Source organism: Chiloscyllium plagiosum, unplaced genomic scaffold (assembly GCF_037043375.1).
Source record: "Chiloscyllium plagiosum isolate Xiang-an unplaced genomic scaffold, Cpla_swu_hap1 HiC_scaffold_29, whole genome shotgun sequence".
Taxonomy (NCBI): domain Eukaryota; kingdom Metazoa; phylum Chordata; class Chondrichthyes; order Orectolobiformes; family Hemiscylliidae; genus Chiloscyllium; species Chiloscyllium plagiosum.
Genome location: NW_028270167.1, coordinates 11,690,793 through 11,704,619, shown reverse-complemented (window position 1 = coordinate 11,704,619; position 13,827 = coordinate 11,690,793). Strand labels below are relative to the sequence as shown.

General features: G+C 38.0%; 1 protein-coding gene across 7 annotated transcripts in view; it reads left to right on the top strand.

Annotated features, from left to right (window-relative positions):
• The window catches only part of sik3 (SIK family kinase 3), a 305,700-nt gene that overhangs the window by 273,089 nt on the left and 18,784 nt on the right, over positions 1-13,827 (top strand). For all 7 annotated transcript variants that reach the window (XM_043676612.2, XM_043676614.2, XM_043676611.2 and 4 more), the window contains 5 exons: positions 4,886-5,048; positions 7,406-7,525; positions 9,303-9,403; positions 11,108-11,223; positions 12,086-12,449. In XM_043676612.2, the coding sequence (XP_043532547.1) occupies positions 4,886-5,048; positions 7,406-7,525; positions 9,303-9,403; positions 11,108-11,223; positions 12,086-12,449 (864 nt within the window). The remainder of the gene's footprint in view (positions 1-4,885; positions 5,049-7,405; positions 7,526-9,302; positions 9,404-11,107; positions 11,224-12,085; positions 12,450-13,827) is intronic.

The window sequence follows — 13,827 nt, the reverse complement described above, 5'->3', positions numbered from 1 at the left end:
AGCAAAGCCAGGAGGTACAGAGGAACCTCTGTTATCCAAACTAGATGAGCGGGCACTGTTTCGTTCAGATAATCGATGATTTGGTTAATCGATTCAATGCCGTTCCTTTGGGGCTCGGAGTTTTTTTTTATAAAGTCTGCTCCCCGTTCAGGAGACTAGCAGCAGCACAGTGCACGCAAACCCCCGTCCGCCCACAACTCGCCCGTGGCGCGCCCCCCCCATCCCAAAAAAAACATGGTCTAACACTGACCGCCCCCCCCACCCACACCCAAACCCTGTCCAATACCACCCCTTCCCCATTCCCCCCACCCCCCCCTCCCAAAACACCACTCCCACCCCCTTCCACCCCTGTACCCTCTCTAGGACAGCCGGACTGGACAACAACAACAAGACTGCTGCTGCAGCTACTGCCTTTTTGGGGGAGTCTTCAAATAGCATGTGCACGCGTGCACACACACACGCGCGCACAAAGTTTTACTGCAACTTTTTGACATCTCTGCCCTGTACAGGACAATGTTGGAGAGATTATGTGGAGAAGGGGGGTTTAGGGTACACACCTGTGTAGAACTCCAAGAAAGGTGTGGGAAGAGAGAGAAAGGGGGGATGGGAGGTCAGTTATTTAGAGACAGTGCCTGCGCTGCCATCAGTCCAGGACTGTTCTTGGCAGCATGTTTAATCACTACAAACAGAAGACCCGCTCAGTGTTGGACACATGACTTTGATTCAATGTTTCTGTCGGGGCCTCGAAATCTCCTTCAGATAATCCGATTTTCAGATAATTGGTATTTGGATAATCGAGGTACCTCTGTATTAACTTTATGGGAGGGAGCTGGTGTCAAGAAGTAAATGACTGGGATTGTAGGGTTGGTGGTTCTGTTCCATTCACTAAACAAATTATTATTTCAATATGTTGGGTTCTCTTTTACTCCTACCGAACAATAACTCTCCATGGTGGTTGTGAAATCACTAATTGTTTTTACTTCTAATGTTGGGAAGGAAAAAGGTGTTTCGAGGCAAGATTTTTTGGTCAGTACCGTTGGCTAGGGAAGAAATAGGACATGTTGATTTGCTCTGTGGATCAATGGATCAATTATCCTGTTTAGTGGCATGGATAGCTTCTGAAAAAAATATTAGATGGGTGGGTTGCAGAAGTGGGAAATAAGTAGAGTATCACTCATTATGAAAATTGACTCCAAATGTTTCAAGCAAATCAACAGAGCTATGAAATAATATTATAAAGGTACCACTACATGGAATAGACAACAGAATGGTCTTCACTGCACCCTCTCTAAACATATTTTCTAACTCACTATGTTTAATATACATAAAGTACAGGATTTTTCATTCATTCTTCTAAATAGGAGGGTGGGCATTTCTAAAGGTGATAGAAAAATCTCTCCTGCCTCCTACCAATCCCACACCGCTCTGTCCCCAAGGGCAAAAAAGCCTGCCAGGCAAAGTGCCAATCAGGCACTTATATGGTGACCCTCTTGACCAATCAGGTGCTGTGGCTGAGATGTCTCACCCTACCTGAAGTTGGATGCCAGCATCTACTGGCAGCTGCATCCAAGGTCCAGATTTGCAGCAGCCCTGAAGACCAGGATCAATGATAAGGTAAGATCAAGGGGAGAGGGAGGTGTTAGAGGCAAAGGGTTGACTTTGAGTAACCACCCCTTTGCTCCCTTTCACATTGGGGTATGTGTAGAACATCTTTCTCTCTCTTCTCCCCCTCCCACCCCACACACACACCCTAAAAACAATGCAGACAAGCTGTCCTGCTTTCCCATTTAAGAAGACAGCCACTTCTCTCACCTGCCAGGAATGAGGTATTAGGGCTGATGATGGGTTGAAGCTTTCAAATGATTGATTAATGATGGCTTAATTAGTGGTGGGGCAGGAAGCTTGACCATGGAGAAGCAAATTACTGCAGATGCTGGAATCTGTTCTGAAAGCAAAAAATGCTGGAGATCACAGTGGGTCAGGCAGCATTCATGGAGAGAAAGTAAGTTAACATTTTGTGTAAAGGTGATGTCAGCACTGATGAAGTCATCTAGACTTGAAATGTTAACTTGCTTTCTCTCCATGGATGCTGCTTGACCAGCTTGACCATCAACATAATTGCTAGGGGACAGGTATTACTCTAGTCCTTATCTACCTAATTTTTATTTTTCCTTCCCACCACATTGAGGTCGGGGAAAGTTGGAAAATCCTGCCTTTAAATTTTGCCATTTTTTAAACTGCGAATGTATATAGTTAATGTCAATTAGCATTACCTTAATCATTAATGATCACTATTAATATATTACTAATCTACTATAAATTCTGAGAGTAATAAGCTGCTTCCTTGGGAAAAGTTTCAGGTACAAACACAGATCTCCAAACTCAGGCACATGGTTTATCCTATTTGCTTTACTTGAAACAATAATGCACAAAGGTTTTCATATGTATTTAGATATATTTCGTGGTAAAATGCTTGCAACTTTTCAAACCAAGCTATCCATGCAAATCAGTTCAAATTTGACAAATTGCTTTTATAATTTTACTCACACCCTGCAACTTCAAATTATTTTGGATGCTTCTTAACTATTAGATTATTTTTATCATATCCATGGTGCATAACCTTTTGCAACACATTGACAGAACTAAATACCGAATGTATGTAAATTTGCAAACACTATTGATTATATTATCAAAGCTTGAATCAGTTACCAATACAGGGTTACTGCCACGTTGGAATTCTCAGTCTTGGAGATAAGTGACACAAATACAGAAGCTGTTAGTATCAGTAAGTTGCTGACTCTGTGCAAATCAATGGTTGTGTTATAACTTGGAATTCTATTGCTGATTTCACAAAATGTTTGGAAACAATCCAGGCATTAGTTGTTTTTTTTTAAGCATTATTTGAAAAAAAAGTTGTATTTTGTTTAATGCAAAATGCTATACCCTTCATTCAGCTAGGAATTTAAAAAAAATTATTTTGGCTAGATTTAGGGCACTTTTTTAAACTTTGTTTGCATCATGTATTTTAAAAATTAGTTTCCTAATATTTACGTGAAATAAAGACAATCTATTATCAAATGTTAAAAATCACACAACACCAGGTTATAGTCCAACAGGTTTAATTGGAAGCACACTAGCTTTTGGAGCGACGCTCCTTCATCAGGTGATTGTCCTGATGAAGGAGCGTCGCTCCGAAAGCTAGTGTGCTTCCAATTAAACCCGTTGGACAATAACCTGGTGTTGTGTGATTTTTAACTTTGTACACCCCAGTCCAACACCGGCATCTCAAAATCAATTATCAAATGGTTATGTTTGGTTTCTACTGAAATAATAATAACATTTAACCTAATGTTTCTTAAGACCTTTAATTACCATGCTACCATGATGAAAGAAAAGGATAGCTCTTGAGAACCTTAAGTTTTTACAATTGGTAAGACCTATAACTCTAATGCACAAGCTGTATAAATGAGGTATAGTTGTGTTATACACAGATGAAAGGACATACTGTGGAGAGAGATTAATTTTTGACTATTAATATTTAAATCTCTTCCACATTAGCAAACACATGATAGTTTATATGTGTATTTATAGCTATTTAATTTAGAATTGGTTAGTTAAATTATGTTCAATTTCTTAAATTGAGCTATTAGTTATGATTTTTGTAAAATGACAAAAAAAAGTTATTTTACCATTTGAAGCTAACATTTTTGCATGTAAAATTAGCTAACATAAAATAGCTTGACCTGACATTTTATTCAAATACTTTCCCATTTTTTTAAATGCTTGCCGTAACAGAGTGCATGGACCTTAATCTTGCAATGACATTGTTAGATAAGGGAACTGATCCTGAAAAGCATTTATTTGCAAAGAACCCTTGTCCTACTTCCTTTCAATTTACTCTACTCCTGCACTTTGTCTGGGAAAAGGGCCCTATAAATGATTGAATAGAATCACAGAACTGATGAAAGCTTTTCAGCCTGCCATACCTGAAATGGCTTTCTGCAAAGCAACTGAGCAGTCCCACAAACTGCTCTTTGCTCATGGCCCAACAAATGTCTTCCCTAAAGGTGCTTATTAATTTCCCTTTTGAAAGACCTAATTAGACCTGACTCCACCAGACCCTAAAATAGTGTATTATAGATCCTAAACGCTTGTTACATTAAAAAATCTTTTCCAGCTATTGACCTAAAGAAGAGTCATGTAGATTTCAAAATGTGAATTCCATTTGTCTTTCCACAGATGCTGAATTTCTCCAGCACTTAGTTGTTCTTCCATATGTTGGCATGGGGGCTTTTTGATTCACCTAAGTCCGTGTCCCTCTATTTATTGTTTGTTTTACTAATGAAAACAGTTTCTATCTACTCTATTAAGGCCCCTATCTATTCACTTTCTCAATCTAGATCCCTCGTAATTTTGATCATCTTCATCGAATTTCCTCTCAACATTCTCTATGGGGAGAAACCCTAGCTTCCCCAACCTATTCACATTGCTGATGTTCCTCATCCCTTGAATTATTTTTGCAAATATTTTCAGCATCCTCTCTCCCTCAAGCCTTTGCATCCTTCCTGAAATGAATTTTATAAAGAAGTTTGCTTTGTTTAAGAAATAATCTTTTTGCTACATAGCTGTTTCTATCCATTCTTGAATTGGTTAATATAAATTCACTTAGAGGAAAATAAGTAGAGAAGTTGTGAATAATTTGCAGAAGTATATATTTGGGATGTGGAAAGAACCTCTTTAGAATCTGAGGTAGCTTATCATGTTTTGAAGTGCAAAAACTGAATGAAATAAAGTTAAATCAGAATTTGAGAAGAAAAAGGTATAGTACAGCTTAATTTTTGCAGTTGCAGAGGACACTTTGTTTGAAAATTATGCTTTATTTCAGTGTTTGCTACAAAGACCCCAATACCTTGCACCTTCCGACAGAAAGGTTCTCTCCAGTTCGCCGTTTCTCAGATGGTGCTGCTAGCATCCAAGCATTCAAAGCCCATTTGGAGAAAATGGAGAAAAGCACAACCACCAACAGTAGTATAAAACAACTACAGCAGGTACTACAGTATTTCACAGAATTAATATGAAAATGTCAGGCAGAGTGAAAAATGTATCTAAAGCTGTGAAGTACAGTTTAATATTCTCACTGGCCATTAACAGAGATGGCAAGTCTAATGAGAAAAGTGTATTATCCCTATCCTAAAAGCATCTTCTGAGCCTGAAGAAGGCCATATATGATTAACGTTTCCACTTTAATGTTAAACAATATTTTATTATTTATTGATCTTTTTTTTTAGTTATTTTAACTTAAGTGCTTCACTAGGAAGCTCACCTCAGGATCATAGAAGCAAACTTCATCGTAAGACAATTTCAGATTTAATTGTTGGCTGCATCAGGAAAGAAGCAGTGGTGGACAAAGCTATTGTAGTTGCTGTTTTACCTTTGAAAATCACTTTTGTTTTTGTCCTGTTTTATCGACTGCCATTTGGACTGAGGGTGTGATTACTCCTTTTGATAACTTGGAAAAAGTTGATGACAGAACAAAAATGGTAATTTAACAAGAAATGTTCCAACTCCTAATAATGTTTTAATACTTATCTGAACAAAGAAAAACCCAACACAGGATTTTTCAGTTTGGGGTACCAATAATGGGAACTATTCCTCAAACCTACCTGTTATTGCCATATAGCTTGATTTTTGATCTTCTTCCATAATTGAAATTTGCTAGTGTAAAGATGGTATGTTTATATTTTCTGTATTTTTGATTGTGGATTTAAATTGGAAAAGGACTGTTTTAAAAACTTACTGTTGTATAAAGCAAGGACTGTGGAAGGTATTGCTGCACGTTTTGAAAGCAAGCTACTAGCACTAATTGTAAGTGTTATTTATACTGTTGTTCAACCAGCAGTGAATATTTATCTGCAGATAAACTGGCCAAAAGAATGTGTACAGAATGAGATTTAGCAGTTTTAAAATATCTAAAGCCTGAAGAAGAAGTTTATTTTCCCTCATGAGTCATTGTAAATTTTTAGTTTTAAGGAGTAAGTCAGAGGCTTTATACATTGCGAACCAGAACACTCTATGTCCTGTAAAGAAGTGGAAGTACCTGAAGAAAGGAGTTGGGAAGAGCAGCAAGCCAAGCCAAAGGGCTCATTTCAGCAAGCTCTGTGGAAAGAAACTATTAAACTGCCTTCCCAGTTTTCTCCCTCCATCTGTAGCACCAATGATTTTTATGCCTGTGTGTGTTGAAGGAGTTTTATAAGAGGTTAGAGTTTTAACTAGTAAAGTTATAGGTTGACAGTTCATAATTGTTTACCTGTAGCTAAAATCTATTTATTTTAATAATAATTACTGTTCAGTACAGAAATCTTGTCTATGGTTCCTGTCAACCTGGATCTAAAATCCCTACTAAACTGGGGAATTTTATGTACTTTTATTAAATGTTTAACTTTTGTGACATCTGGAGGAATACGGGACTTGATTTCCAGAACACTACACCAATGACACGTGGCAGTTAGAAAGAGGCTTCATTTGGATCTGAAGCCTATTATAGTTGAGTAATTACTGCCTCAGTCTGAATATGAGTAGATAAAACTGTAGTGAGATGTCATCTGTTTGGGTAGGCAATATGTGTATGTCACTCGTAAAAGTTGCCAAGTCTATTTGAGTATAAAGTGTGGACGTAACCTAAGCATTATGGAGCTCTTGGGATTCATGCAGTTTGTCATAGGATGTTTGAATTTGAGAATAGAAACAGATTTAACAATACCTTGCAGGTCACCTGCATGATTGCCTGCTAATACTTAATAAAGCCAAAACAACTTATGGAGTGGAACTTACCATAGTATAGTTGCAATATGACATGGTGACTCACTGATTAGCACTGCTGCTTCACAGGGACCCGGTTCAATGCTGGTTGACTGTCTATGTGGAGTTTGCACATTCTCCCTGTGTCTGCATGGGTTTCCTCCATCTCCTCTAGTTTCCTCCCACAATCCAAAGATGTACTGATTAGATGGATTGGCTTTGCTAAATTGCTATAGTACCCAGGGATGTGTAGGCTAGTTGGATTAGCCATGGTAAATGCACGGTTACAGCAATAGGATAGATGTAACACGATGGGCCAAATGGCCTTCTCCAACACAGTGGGGATTCTTTGATTCTATGTATTGGTCAGTTAGCAGGCTATTTATATTTTTCACTGAAAGTAATCATTTATCACCAATGTTTTCTGATACATGGTTTATCTAATAACTTGCAAAAAAAATGTCAAGAATGCACACGAGTTTCCTCGCCTCATAAAACACTGTTGCTGATTTTGGATCTCTATCGACTGGATCTTAGAGTGATATTTCAGAAGCCTTGATAACTGGCCCTCTAAGTGACCACTATTAAACTCTACTTGTATGTTTAGGAATGTGAACATTTGCAAAAGATGTATGGAAATGCCATGGATGAAAAAATATTTGAGAAGACACAGCAACAACACATACTTTACCAACAAGAGCAACAAATTCTACACCAACAAATTCAGGTAGGATAATCATTTACAATGACATACCAGTTTTGCTTTGTGTGTGCACTGTTTTGGCAAGATTAAGAGTGATCCAGCATTCTCCTCTTCTAAAAATAACGTAAATCTGGAAGGCATGCTTTACCTCCCCAACCAAAATGTTAAAAAAACAGTTTCTGTGGATTTTGGTTGTCTTGTAGCAGTGAGGAATTAATTGATTAGGTAATTTATCAAGGAACAACACAGTAATTATTACTAGGAAGCATATGGGTGTGTAAAGAACTGGACAGATCAGTCAGTTTTAGGCATATGTTAGCCCTCATTTTACATTTTTGTAAATTGAGTTTAAAGTGTTTTGTGAACAATAATTCAGATGTTTTGTGTTAGTATTATTGAATTATTTCATGACATAAATTAATATAAATACTGCAACAAAATAGGAATTTAGTTCTACAATTTGAATTATTGAACAATTTTGATTATCATGAAATATATTACACAGAGGCCAAGCTAACTGGTCTATAGTTTAATATTTTCTGCCTCCTTCCTTTCTCGAATAGAACTGTTGTATTTTCTACTTCCTGGTATGATGGAACCTTTCCTGACCTAGAAATCATCTGTTCTGCCACTCATTTTGCAAAGTTACATGCTTTTTCTAGTATTCCAGTTCACTTCAGCTAACTCAGTTTTCATACTCACATATTTAAGTTATTTAAGTTTAAAATACTAGTCTTAAACCCTCCTTGTCTCTTTCAAACAAGACCTAAAATTAAATCATGTTGTGGTCGCTGCATCCTCAAGCTGCCGTTATCTGTAGTTATTAGTTAATCGTTTCATTACTCAATGAGCCTAATATAACCTGATTTCAGGTTGATTTCAGAACATAATACTATAAGAAACTGTATTGAACTTATCATCCAGGTTACTATGTCTATGGTCAGCTGGATGTATGATAAGCAGATTTTATATTTAAATATTATCACGAGGCTGTGTGCCTCATTTTGACCACATATAATTTAACTTTCCTAGCCCTTGGGAAACAAGACATCTTAAAGGAAGAAACAGAGCTGAATCCATAAGCTTTATGACACTGTGGATGAGGAGAAGTGGGAGTGATACCTCCACGTATTCTAGCCAAGTTAATCTCTTCATCTGTCCTGACCTACCCCCTTCACTGTACCACTCCTCCTCTACATCTAGAATTGTCATTCAGACTTCTCCAGTTTGTATGTATATTAAAATCACCCATGGTTATTGTCTTCCTTTTATCAGAAGCACTGAGTATTTCTTATTGTATGTTTAATTCTACTTTGTGATTACTATTAGAGGCCTGTAGACTACATCCCCACTCATGACTTCTTGCCCCAACTATTCCTCATCTTCACCCAAAAAGATTCTACATCTTTACCTCCTGAATCAAGGTCATTTCTATTGCATCAATGTCATCTTTGTTTTAGAGTACTATCCCTCCGCCTTTACTAAGTTTCCTATTCTTCTTAAATATTGCATATCCCTCAATATTCATAGTGTCATTGCTTGTCACTCTGATTACCAGTGATTCATGAAATGAAGCTAACAACTGGTAAATTGTACTCTCAAACTCTACAAGGATTCAAAACAGTGGATTTTGCAACCCAGCAGAAATCAGTAAAGTGGAACAAGGTCTACAGAATTATATAATTTAATTTTATTCCACTACAAATGTTAAGTAAAATGGAAAGCAATTTCCTTAAGGCCATGGCAGTAAATCAATATGTTTGACTTTGTTTAACCATGTTGTCTCACATACTGCCTACAGGAATGTATTCGACCAGCTCAACCTTCACCTCCATTATCAACTGCATCATTGGTACAGCATGTGGAAAACCAACCAGCATTCATTACCCACCAGCTGCAAAGGTGAATAATTTGCAAATATAACACAGTCTGTACTATTTGTTGGGTGGGCACATGATAAGCACATTTGATATATTTAAATATTACATTGAGGCTCCATGCCATCACTTTAGCGACATTTGGTTGGATATCCTGTCTTCAGGGAAACACAACAGCTTAAAGGGAGGGAGAGGGGCTGAACCTATAAATTAAGAAACTTTACAGCACTGTTTGTGAATCAGAAGGAGAGGGAGCATTTTCTCCAGGCCTAACAAGGTCGTCAATTTAATCTCTCTATCATATGTCTACTGGCAATCCAGAACCCTCAGGCGTCTCTGTGAGACCCCCCCCTCCAAGTGTAGAAGACATACACAGACACACACACACACACGGACCCCTGGTCAGGTGCCTACTCTGACATGGAACCACAACTTCTGAACCTCTATGGGATCTCTGATGTGAGCATAAGAGGTATAGTTAGTAAGTTTGCAGATGACACCAAAATTGGAGGAGTAGTGGACAGCGAAGAAGGTTATCTCAGATTACAACTCAATGATAAGGTCCTCAGGAGTTTTGCTGAACAAAGAGATCTTGGAGTGCAGGCTCATAGCTCCTTGAAAGTGGAGTCGCAGGTAGATAGGATCGTGAAGAAGGCGTTTGGTATGCTTTCCTTCATTGGTCAGAGTATTGAGTACAGGAGTTGGGAGGTCATGTTGCGGCTGTACAGGACATTGGCTAGGCCACTGTTGGAATATTGCGTGCAATTCTGGTCTCCTTCCTGTTGGAAAGATATTGTGAAACTTGAAAGGGTTCAGAAAAGATTTACAAGGATGTTGCCAGGGTTGGAGGATTTGAGCTATAGGGAGAGGCTGAACAGTCTGGGGCTGTTTTCTCTGGAGCATCGGAGGCTGAGGGGTGACCTTATAAAGGTTTACAAAATTATGAGGGGCATGGATAGGATAAATAGACAAAGTTTTTTTTCCTTGGGGTGGGGTAGTCCAGAACTAGAGGGCATTGGTTTAGGGTGAGAGGGGAAAGATATAAAAGAGATCTACGGGGCAACTCTTTCACTCAGAGGGTGGTACATGTATGGAATGAGTTACCAGATGAAGTGGTGGAGGCTAGTACAATTGCAACATTTAAAAGGCATCTGGATGGGTATAGGAATATGAAGGGTTTGAAGGGATATGGGCAGGTGGGACTAGATTAGTTTCGGGATATCTTTTCAGCATGGAAGAGTTGGACCAAAGGGTCTGTTTCTGTGCTGTACATCTCTGTGACTCTGCCCTCCTTTTCCTGTCAACGTATCTGCTATCGTTGTCTTTAGCCTTGAGAAGCATGTCTAATACTTCCGTTGTTTAATTTGGAGTAACACCAGTGTTATTAGAACTGCATTTTCTGAAATATTTATTAAATTACACTGAGAACATTGTTATATTAATTTATAAGCTCATCACCCAATACAGCAATCACAGCCTGTCAGGCGATATATTCAGAACCTATTATATTCAGCACTGATTAACTTGTGGCTATGTATCACACGTGTTTGTTAAATTCAACTAATTTTATAAAAGTGGCTAACTTATGGTGAGTTATTACTAAATAGGATCGTGGTTACTGAAAAGTTTTTAATGAAAAACATTATTTCCAGTTTGAAAAAGTGATGATATTTGAAACTATCTGTAATTGCCTCCAAATTGTAACACTGAAAAATATTTCATTTTGTAGGTTACAAATTCAGCATGAACAATCGAGTCCTCCTCCCAACCATCCCAACAATCATCTCTTCAGCAAATCTAATAATAGTCCTCCTCCTGGCACCGCGGCCATCATGCAATCCAGCAGTAAGCACTTTCCATGCTAAGTTTGGACACCAAGATTAACCAGTATAAATAATTTTTGCACTTTTATGATTTCAATTTATAGATTATTACCTTTTGAAGCTGTTAAATGGAGTTGCCAAAATCGAGGTCACTCCAAGATGATATGCTTGTTAAATGCTGTTTGGGATCTAGTCAATACTTAACAGTACATTCAGTAATCCTAACCTGAACTATCCAGGTCAGCAATTGGCTTCACAAGTTGCTGCAAGCCATTGTCTTTAGATGTAGAGTAGCAAGATCTTGTCTTGTGGAACTGTTAGTAGGGTCCCTATCTCTGACCAGAGGCTCTGGGTTCAAGCCCACTTTCCCACAGAAGGCGTGTTATAATGTGATCTCACAGGTTGATTACAGAATATATCTATCTCTCTCTCTCTCTCTATCTCTCTCTCTCTCTCTCTCTCTCTCTCTCTCTCTATATATATATATATATATATATATATATATCTCACACATTCTATCTCTAGTTCTCTCACTCACTCACACACACACACTCTCTCTCTCACTCACACACACTCTCACTATCTTGCTCACACTCTCTCTCTCTTCCTCTTTGTCCATCTCTCTCTCTCTCTCTCTCTCTCTCTCTCTCTCTCTCTCTCTCTCTCTCTCCCTCCCTCTCTCTCTCTCTCCAGACGTTGTGCATGCAAAAATATTTTGTTTTATTTAATTTATGAATTCACAGTTATTGTTCAGCTCTTTGAAACTTTATTTGTAAAGAAATGTTCCTATTTAATAAGTGGATTGCCTAGAACTATTTAAAGGGCTAGATATTGTCTCTAGATTGTGACATGCCTGAAATATTTGTTTGTTCTTAATTTCTTAGGTTGTGTGTCTTCTCCATCTCAGTTTCAAGGCTTAACATCCCAGCATGCTTTGTTCCAGCAGCCAAGCAATAGCCCCCCACCCCCAAACATTAATCTGCCTCGAATGAATTTACAACCTGGGTTGTCTCAGCAATCACAAACGCAGCAAGTTACAATCCAAGTCCAAGAGCCAACAGACATGCTCAGCAATAACTTGCTACAAAGTGCTGGGCAGACGTTGCACGCCACACACCCCCGTGGAATTATCAGTCCAAGCAATCATCTTCCTCTACAACAGAGAGGGTTGCACATGCCATCTCTTGGGCTTGGACAACACAGAGCCTTAGCAAAACAACTGAGTGCTGACAGTGCAGAGACAAGCAGGTAAGATTGATTATGCTTGAACCTAATTACTAGGTGTTGATGGTCTATACATCTTCAGAATCTGGGTGTGGTACAAAATAGAATATTTTTCTCCAAGGTGTCTAAAATATATCTTTATATCAGATGGAAACTTGTTCGTACCATAATTTTAATATGACGTTAATTTTTTTAAATGACCCCATTACTCATAATCACATTTTTTAAGTTATCTGCTTAAACTGGTGAATAGTGAACCTCAAATTGATATCACCACCTACTGTGAAATATGATTTGTGTAAATTTGCTTTATGTTATATTGCCACCCTATTCACAGTGATAAAGTAGTATATCGATCAAGAAAGTTTTTTGAGAAGTTAATGGAGTAACACAGTCACACTTATGGAGAGAAATAGAATTAGTGTTTTGAGTTCAGATTTCTAGCATCCACATTTCTTTGTTTTGTATTAATTTAATTAATGGATGGCTTTGAGCAATTTGCTTGAACAGAATTTGAATGTTTATGAGAAAAGAGATTTTGTTGAAGCATTTCATCTTACAGGAAAATTTATAAGAAATACCAAGTAAAAGGAAAACAACATTCATACTATATGAGAGGGGAGTGCTGATTGGTTGGCAAGTGGATCCTAAAGGCCAGAGGTGTTGCTTTGGAAAAAACACTGGCTAATGATGACTGACATTAACTGCCAAGCTTTGTTTCAATTGTATTCCAGGTTGACCAACTTTGATTGGTCAGAACAGCCTTGGGAAATGATTCAGAGAATACCTGTAATCCATTTTACTCAGTTGAAACTGATGTAGTGTGTGTACATGTGTATTTGGTTTGCAAAGAACAGGAGACTGTATTAATATATGTAGCTTTCAATACCTGCAGGTGTGTCATTCTGTGAACCTAACTGATAATTCCGAATTGTTTTTTGTTCTTTTAACACCTCTGAAAGTTAAAGTACAAATTTTAGCATCAAAGTAGCGCTGGATGCTTCGTGATTTCTTAATGTGATTTAAATTATGACATGATTATTCAGAAAATATGAGGGGAATTTTAACCCCTTAAACAAGTGGATTTGGATCAAGCAGGATGTAAAACTTTTTTTAAAATCTCGATCTCAAATATATATTGAAACAGGCCATTTCCTGTTCTCATGGATGAGGGAGAGATTGGGAGGGGTTGGCAGAGGCATTGTGGAAGGTAGTGATGGTGAGGAAACCGGTCTGTTCCTATGTGGCAGATTGACCATATGACTGTCTGCAGTCTTTACATTTCAGCTCCATATTAAATTTAACCCTGACCAACTGGATTTCAAATGTGTTGCTAAATGCAACAGAAACAAATGCTGCATAGAAGAGTTCAGTGCATTTCCAGCTTGTGGGACAATAGGAA